Source organism: Guyanagaster necrorhizus, assembly GCF_019112545.1.
Source record: "Guyanagaster necrorhizus MCA 3950 unplaced genomic scaffold BT62scaffold_51, whole genome shotgun sequence".
NCBI classification, from domain to species: domain Eukaryota; kingdom Fungi; phylum Basidiomycota; class Agaricomycetes; order Agaricales; family Physalacriaceae; genus Guyanagaster; species Guyanagaster necrorhizus.
Genome location: NW_025064930.1, coordinates 265,940 through 274,031, shown reverse-complemented (window position 1 = coordinate 274,031; position 8,092 = coordinate 265,940). Strand labels below are relative to the sequence as shown.

Below are 8,092 nucleotides of genomic sequence, written 5' to 3'. Positions count from 1 at the left end.
AAGTAGTAGTCATACGTACCTCTGCCTTTAAGCAATTGACCGTCGTACTCAGTCTGGCCTATTATCCACTGCGTAAAAGTAACCTGCCTGCAACAAGAGTGGTCCAAAGTATGCAGCAGTCGTGTTTTCAGTCCGAAACTTACTTTCTCCAAATGCCAGTGAAGAGGCGTTGGCATGGCATCAGACTTCATTGCCCCATTTCTGGATACCCTTATATTTACCAGGGCTCCAACAAATCAAGATTGCACACGGCTGATCACCCATCCAATCTGTTAAACTTATACCTCTTTGGCGGGAATACCCCCTCTTCGAAATTTGACCTCTCTATATACCCATGATTGCTTGATAGCTTCCAGTCTACCTGTCGAACTTCTCCGTCACTAGGAGACAGCTAAAGCTTGAGCGCGTAGAACAATGTTGGCTCTCCCTAACCTCGGCACAGCGTCACTGATGATCTTCTGCATCGTTGACTTCTGGTAAACCAGCATCCCGTGCCTTCGAAGGGTTCCCAAAAGAACTTGTACCGAACGATGTCGCAGGACAAAGGATCCCACTCCTCGTCCTCGTCGATTGCTTCACATCACTGTTACTTATTTCGGGTTCTCGAATTGATTGCATTGATGGGCTCGCTGGTGATTTTGGGGGGCCTCTCGTCGCGATAGGCTTCGGAATCAACAAGACTCCGGTCTATCAGTGGCGAATTCAAAAATATGACCCTGCACCGAGGGAGTATGTACGCCGAGAGCCAGGGGCTTTATCGTACTAAGTGTGACCACTTACTCAAGGCAGGTTCTTTTCCTTTAATTGACCCTTAATGAATTCAAAATTGATCCACAATGAAACGGACACTGTCTGTCAACACTGGCGTCGCGCGGCCGTGATTTGAAGGTGAATCTACCTTTATATTCCGGAACGCCGTGGACTCTGTTCTGTGCAGACTGTATGAGGTCTCCAGTTTCTCAGAAAGATTCCGTCAGCTGCATCCGACTGTGCTGCGAGACCACTCTCGGTTCCACATTTTTCTTGTCTTTAGGGCCCATTCTATATTAAGCGGACAAAGAGGGACGTTCAACGTGAAAGTTCTTTTCATCGTCAATCTGACCGTCCTTCAAACACGTTGTTTTTTACTAATCGGAGATGTGCTCGATTGAAATTGGTGCCAAATTTCCTGTGCTCACTAGTGCTCAAAAGGTCAAGTCGATCCAAGGCTAAGGCCCCCACGTTGGAATCGATCTTCTTGGTGTTAAAGTGTCGGTGTGCCATAACAACAATCAGTGGATAATCATTGTCTAGACGGATGTAGCCCTCCGTTGGTCCACGGGAAACGTGCTCAAATAGGCAAACAGTCCTAGCGATCACTCGAACAAAGGCACATTGGCCATCCTTATTTTCCACTCTGACGTCCTGGGGATTCTTTATAAACGGCGTCCTTTTGACCTGATTCTACATCGTTTAACGGGGGGGTGTCCATCTGTGCTTCAGTTCGAACAGTCTATGATCCCGAGCCTCCGCCTCCTCCTCATATCTTTGTTTTACCAACCTTCGCTCTTCTTGTCGTACCCCTCGCCAACTCCCACGCCTACCCCGACCACTACATTGATTACCCCCGTCTCCTCTTCCGACGTTCTTTCAAACGTGCCACCACATCCCTCAAAAGAAAACCAAAAAAGGTCCCACGCCCGGAGGCAGCTTACGGGACATATCCCTCTACCACGTAACGCGTTCATTCTCTTTCGTCGCGACTTTTGTCCGCCAAAATAAATTCCTTCCTTCCATCGAAAAGAAACGACAACATATCTCGCATCGCTGGTTCTCTGTGGAACGATATGACCTCTCCGCAACAGCAACCTTGGAACATGTTAACAGGGCAGGAGAAAACCGAACACGCCCTTCTTTATCCCGACTACAAGCACGAGCCCAGGAAAAGTCCGAGGGTCGCCAGAAAGAAGGCCCACACGATGGGGTACGCCGAATCGGGGCATCGAGGACGGTCTTCGCGATCCAGGCAAAACGGCGAGTACCCACCTTTGGCTCCGCACTCGGCCATCTGTCACAGCCTACCTTGTCGCCGCTCCTCCTCGTGTCCTCCTCCTGGTTCTGTGCCTGCCGCCCCCCCGGCTGTCCATCACGAAGACGAGGATGATGTCCCAATTGGACCAGTCTTTGAAACTCGAGACGACTTGCAGCGTCGCCCGAGCCGCATCATGACGTATCATTCCTCGTCCTCGGCGTATCCTTCTTCCTTCGACGTTTCATCCATCCCAATGCAACTACTCGAGCCGGAAGAGCTTTCGTATTCATGGCCTGCGGACCCGAGAGAGTTCCAGTTGATTCCTCCATCTTTGCTATGCGGCATGGCCGATGGTCGCAATGGCTTTATCTCTTCGGACTTCAGTGACGTCCAGGCTAAGAGTATTTGGATCGAGCCTTCGTGGGATTACACTCAAGCTGATACCGACATCTCGTGGGCCGAGCCAGAGTCCTTTGTGAGCCATTCTCTGATATCCTCCTATTCTTTTATCGACATTTCTTGACGTTGTAAATCAGGTTCCGTATCTCAGCACAGAGGACATAATGTCGCAATGGTACCAGGAGGTAAAAAAAGAAGAACGAGAAATACTATTTGACGATTTCAGGAAGGATCAGCAACACTTCGACACGACCTTGTTTATTTACCCATTCGCAAGCCGCGCCTTTGGGAATGCTTCTAGTTCATCTCCCGCACCGCCCAGTCTCTCGCCTTTGGAAATTGCTCCAAACGAAGTCTCGGGTCCGCAACAAGAATTGTAATCCTTCCTGCTTTTTCCTTAGACAGTTTTTTTTTTTCCCACACGAGCATACTTCCATCGCACATATGGTTTGTATTATTTGTTTCACATACTTGGATCACCGGAACGTACACTGTATTCAACTCCACGATGTTCATAAAATTACATTATTTCCGTCGACCACTAAATGAGAAATCTTGAAGTGGTGATGACCGCCACTCCCAAAGAAAATCCCAGAACGAATCTCATATCCACCTGCCTAAAGTAGCCTCTCATCGATACGCTCTCATTATCCTTCTTGTACACCCTTCCCCTAGTTTGGAACTTGTCGGTAGAATCCTGCCCGGTAGTCATCCCAGGTAACCCGTCGATACTCGTCAAGTTATTCTTGATCCAGTACCGTTTCAAACCATTATCCGGCCGAGGGGGCTCGCATATCGGGCTCTCCGTTTCTTCGGCTTCAATATCAGCAAGCTCGCGTTTGGCTGCGTATTCAAGGAGCCGGGTACGATGCGATTTGAACTCGTAAAATGGAACGGCATAGCCGCAGGACTGACGTGACGCCTTCTGAGCACACCCAAGGGAAAAAAAAAAACGGAAATAGCATGCATGCACTTACCGTCCCAACTTTGTGCACGTCGATTACGATGACCGCACGAGATCCAGGATGACGTGTCTCGGGGCGGATAAAGGCGTTGTACTCGGGTGTACCGAATTCGTAAAATTTTCCTACACAGAAGAAAACCGTTCATTCACACTGGTACAGCATTTTTTAAAAAAAATCTACGGACCTTTCCCAAATAGTCTGACAATGCTCGGTGGACCTTCGAAAGCATTGAATAGAATGGTAATCCTTCCGTTTTCGCGAAGGTGCGATATGGTCTCCACACCTGAGTAATGATGAGAGATGTTAGGTAAAGTAGACGTGGAGTGGAGACTTACCGCTTCCACTGAGGTCCTCGTACCACACCGTATGAGAGTCGATGATGTGGAAAGTCCCTTCAACGCCCTTGGATGACAGATTGACATGCCCATCAGCACTTAATGGAGCAGTGGCCACCCAAAACATTTGCTGTTTCTTGATCATAGTCATAACATATCCAGGTATTTCGTCGTAGAACTTGCCCATTGTGATTTGTGGTGGGAGTCAGAGCGGTAGTTCGAATCATCGCCAATGCGTCATGATTATTAATGTATTACTCAACTATTGCGAGCTCGAATCATGGGAACAGCAAAGAAGAAGAAATGTTCTGGGCGGCGAGGACGAGGTCCAGTCCAGATCATCACTCGCTAGATAAGAAGATTAGAAAGGCAAGGTGCATATTAGTATACTACAGTCTACAGGGTTCAAGCGGAAACTGTCAATCAGGTGTCGATACCAAAAGAAATCCCTGTGTGCTGCGAATCCAGCATAGACGTCAGAAAGCAATTCACGGGCATCAGATACAGATACTAACCAGTTTTTCGAGTCCGTCGAGGTTTGATGTGAAACGTTCTTTACGATTGTATTCTAGTGCCAGATCGTCTCGACTTCATCACCACTAAAGAAAGACAGGGTGGTCGAGGTCCACGTCCAACTCCATCAAGTAAAGTTTCTGCAGAGTTTTTTGAAACACCCACAACGGTGCTTGATCGCCAAGAGTCACGGCGCTGCGCCGAGCTGGCACACCCAAGACCGTAACAGAACAAAGCCTCCGCGACACATTGAAGTTCCCAACAGGTGTAATGACTGACCTACTCTCCGAAACAGAGAAAGCCAACGTTGTATTAGGAGTTGGCAGAGCAGTCACATCGTCACCAATGTAAGCCGAGCCTGAGGCGATGCCGTTCGAGGGCAGAGACACAAGTAACAAGTACGGTCCTTGATGGGTCTTTTCGATGGTGTACGCTGTTTTTGCGTGGAGGAGAATAGCCGTTCCATCGCGAACATGGAGGTTGATATGTCCTAGCGGCGCCGAAAGACTCGTGTTACCACCCGATGTCGCATTAACGAGCTCGTGGGTGTACCAGTCCCCCCATACGACACTACTACGTCCGGGAAAGACTCCCATATTCCCATTAGTACACTTTACGTATGGACACTGGTGTACAGTCCCCACCATCAACAATAGAGACGTTGGGTTCTAATAAGGGCGTCACCGAAATGTCCCGTCCAATCAAGAACTGCTTGTCAACACCGAACAGCTCTTGCTCATCCGGAAATCCGAAGAGCGGGCAAACAGGTGAAGTACCATACAGAGATGCGTTCGCGAACAGGGTGTACTGAAACGAGAAGGTCAGTGTGTGGAAAGAAGCAAGTCCGGTACCAAAAAACCGCTTACCCAATAAAGTAACAGAGAATAACGAACGGCTATAGCGGTTTTCGATGCAATTGGCGACGCTGTCCCAGCGGTAAGGTTTCTGAGAGATTGCACCCTTGATATTTTGATTGCGATAAAATGGTGGAAATGCAGCTAACTGCATCCACCGATTACACAGCTCTTCATCAGTGTTCCCGTCTATCTAGATGCGTCAGTCGTCATGGTGATAAGATGTTCCTATGGGACACCATTGAATCCACAGGCATCGGCACCGACAAAAGGTGTCTGAAATAACTGAAACTGCTGGATACCCTGAATGCTGTAATACATGTATCGCTATCTGTGCGTCTCAAATCAGTGACCTCAGGCACGATAGCAAAGGCTGCTATACTTACAGAGAGTGATTATCGCCAAAGCTATACAGTAATCACATCAGTTCGGAGTAACATGTAATAGGGAAATCTTTGTACCCAGTGACCAGTCCACTCCACTTGCCAGAGGAAGTGAAAGTCGATCGACTGATGACGAACGGCCCCTTTCCAGGTAAGCTGTCCTTCAGCGCTTGGTAGGTAGCTTTCTCTTCCATCAAGCCCCACAAGTTGTGGGCTCGACTATGCCGTTTACGTGCGTCGCATTGGTCGCAACACTATCAGTCGACAGTCTGCCGAATCCTAATCAAGCCGTTCAGTACAGGCAGAAGGCATATTATGATCGTGATGCACCATTATGGATTGTATACGACGGAGTGTGAGATCAATCTCTCAACGGTTGAGAGTCTGATTGATGGTGACCGTACAAGTCGATGTTCCGTTAACAGTTATTTTTCCACTGGGAGCATAAGCTGCACGGTCGTAACTAATCTCATCATCAGCATTCGCTCATAGAAGTCTGTACGCGAAACCTTAAATGATCCAATGCTCACCATTCTGGATAATCTAAAATAGGATTTCCGGGTTGGCCGGGAAGAATGAACGGGACACTAGTGTTTGTCAGATTAGCACTCGTTCCGCTATGTGAACGTCATTGAATGATCAGCAGACAAGCAAGGATGACAGACGTACACCAAAGAATGTGCTGACCTCGTTCATGTCAAATGTCAAGTCATATGCCGGCAAAGTGGACACCTTCCAAAGATCAGTTCCCTAGTGACTCTGTCCGCCACCCACTGCTGGGTGTTGTTCCGAAACCAATCAGGGAAAACCTGTCAACAAGTCAGCAAGCCAACCACGACTGGAGGGGATAACGGTAGTGCACCATGTATCCGGACCATACTTGGCCGACGTATTCGAAGCCGTCTGGATTCGTCATGAAGATACCCCTGGGGCTTCTGTCAGCATCAAGGGGCATGACAGAAGAACTTGACAGACTGAGCAACACCGAAGGCGTAAGGAAGGTACTGTCAGATTTGTTAGAAAATGCAACATTGCAGAAGTGATCTCTCACCATGTCGGATTTATTGACCTGTTTGGCGATGGCTGCGTCGACGACAGGGATGTCTGTAATGAAAGATCAGAAAGTGAGCCTTTAACATAATTCGACGGACACTTCTGATGACAAGATTCCTGAGGAAAAATGGTTAATTGAGTAATACCTAAGGAGGACATCATAAAGACGCACTAGCTCCTAAGTTGACAACGGTTATTTACCTTCCAAACGGACGTTGGCTTCTCTCATCTTCTGAACTTGCATTTGTGCATTATTTATGTCGAGATATCCCCATTTGCGTCATCAACGGCTGGTTCTGACGCCACGAATACAGGCATACCTGCATAAGTGAAAGCCAGAAGCCTACACAGGTTGCCACGGAGGCCGACCAACTAGATCGCTGTACTGTCGCGCAACGTCTTGAGGATTCGGACCGGAAAAGAAGTGAAAGTCCAGAACTCCGCCGATTAACTGGTATTGTAGAACGGACAGCAGTGAGTCTTGGGGAGTAAACAGAAGAATATCTCCTCCAGCGGCACTAGTAAAGATAAGTTCAGAACGTTCACGGAGAGACGTTTTACTAACTTAAGGAGTAAGACCTCATGCGATGCAGGCTCACCACCCAACCGATGTTCGAGATATAACGGATGAGTGCCACAACTACATATTCGTCACCAAGTGTCCAGAATATGAAGAAACAAACTTACAGACTCTCATCCACAGATTCGGCTCGATCACGCGCCCACATCGCTTGTATTGTCCCTTTAGTGTCCCGTTTAAAGCCGACGAGGCGATGATTTCACCCAAGCCATATACATTCGCATCCAAAGGTAGCGTCGAAATGAGCTGCAGTAATATTGGTAAGTGTCCAGGAGTAATAAAGGACGGCATACTTGGAGATATTGGTCCTCGAATACTAGAGGGAACCCATCAAAAGCCGTAGAACTATCTCCTGCTAATATTGGCGGAAGTGGTGTAGATGGCAGCGAGGCATTCCTTCCGGCTCTGCTCGCCGGGTAATCAAAAACGCAAATAGAGATGCCCGCGTAGTTGAAAATGAGGTCCGAGGCGTGTTTCCTTCCCTCAAACGTAGGGCGAGCGATGATGGACTCGGGTATCGCGTATTGAGTTCTTAAAGTATCGAAAATGTTGACGTGGAGGCTGAGGATAGTGAAAACGTGGAAAAGAGCAGATATTGGGAACACGCACAGAACTCATAGGTAACCTCAACCGTGAGATGTTCGATATCTCGCCCAAAGGCATTGCAGTAGGATCCGACCATGCTTAGCCGGGCCATCAGTCCATCCGTGGATTCATGCAGCGACGTCAATATGTACCCTATACATAAGTTAGACCGAACATGAGAGAAGAAAGGCTCGTCTCGCACCAGGATAAGAAGATATATTTCTTGAAAGCTCGATATCACATCTCCCAAGATATCCGAGCCAGCTCTGGGCACCCCGGCGTCGTCAGAAAGCGCATAGCCAAGACGCATATAGCCAACTGCCAGCACCCTTTTATACCCGTCTTCTAAGTCGCGGTCAGCTGTCATGCTCCCATTACGATCGTTGCTTTCGCCAGGCATTACATGACGACACG

The 8,092-nt window shown here is 48.3% G+C and overlaps 4 protein-coding genes across 4 annotated transcripts; 2 read left to right on the top strand and 2 right to left on the bottom strand.

The window, feature by feature from the left end:
* The first annotated feature begins 1,464 nt into the window (after positions 1–1,464).
* Positions 1,465–2,053, top strand: BT62DRAFT_957158 (uncharacterized protein). The gene has a single exon (XM_043188400.1). The coding sequence runs from the start codon at positions 1,495–1,497 to the stop codon at positions 1,759–1,761; it is 267 nt and encodes an 88-aa protein (XP_043033857.1). The 5' UTR covers positions 1,465–1,494; the 3' UTR covers positions 1,762–2,053.
* On the top strand, positions 1,465–2,790 carry BT62DRAFT_997837 (uncharacterized protein; the record flags this gene model as incomplete). The annotated part of the gene is made up of 2 exons (XM_043190684.1): positions 1,465–2,486; positions 2,548–2,790. The coding sequence occupies exons 1-2, from the start codon at positions 1,827–1,829 to the stop codon at positions 2,788–2,790; spliced, it is 903 nt and encodes a 300-aa protein (XP_043033856.1). The 5' UTR covers positions 1,465–1,826.
* A 71-nt stretch (positions 2,791–2,861) lies between these two features.
* Positions 2,862–4,166, bottom strand: BT62DRAFT_957155 (uncharacterized protein). The gene is made up of 4 exons (XM_043188399.1): positions 3,711–4,166; positions 3,560–3,658; positions 3,388–3,497; positions 2,862–3,320 (listed from the first exon to the last, which is right to left on the bottom strand). The coding sequence occupies exons 1-4, from the start codon at positions 3,895–3,897 to the stop codon at positions 2,952–2,954; spliced, it is 765 nt and encodes a 254-aa protein (XP_043033855.1). The 5' UTR covers positions 3,898–4,166; the 3' UTR covers positions 2,862–2,951.
* A 143-nt stretch (positions 4,167–4,309) lies between these two features.
* BT62DRAFT_983171 (uncharacterized protein) lies at positions 4,310–7,790 on the bottom strand (the record flags this gene model as incomplete). Its single annotated transcript, XM_043189756.1, has 15 exons — positions 4,310–4,812; positions 4,868–5,030; positions 5,148–5,266; positions 5,317–5,387; positions 5,464–5,484; positions 5,560–5,645; positions 5,681–5,739; positions 5,835–5,923; positions 5,991–6,077; positions 6,235–6,269; positions 6,323–6,529; positions 6,863–7,077; positions 7,201–7,339; positions 7,387–7,654; positions 7,708–7,790. The coding sequence occupies 15 exons, from the start codon at positions 7,788–7,790 to the stop codon at positions 4,310–4,312; spliced, it is 2,145 nt and encodes a 714-aa protein (XP_043033854.1).
* Between the last annotated feature and the right edge of the window lie 302 nt (positions 7,791–8,092).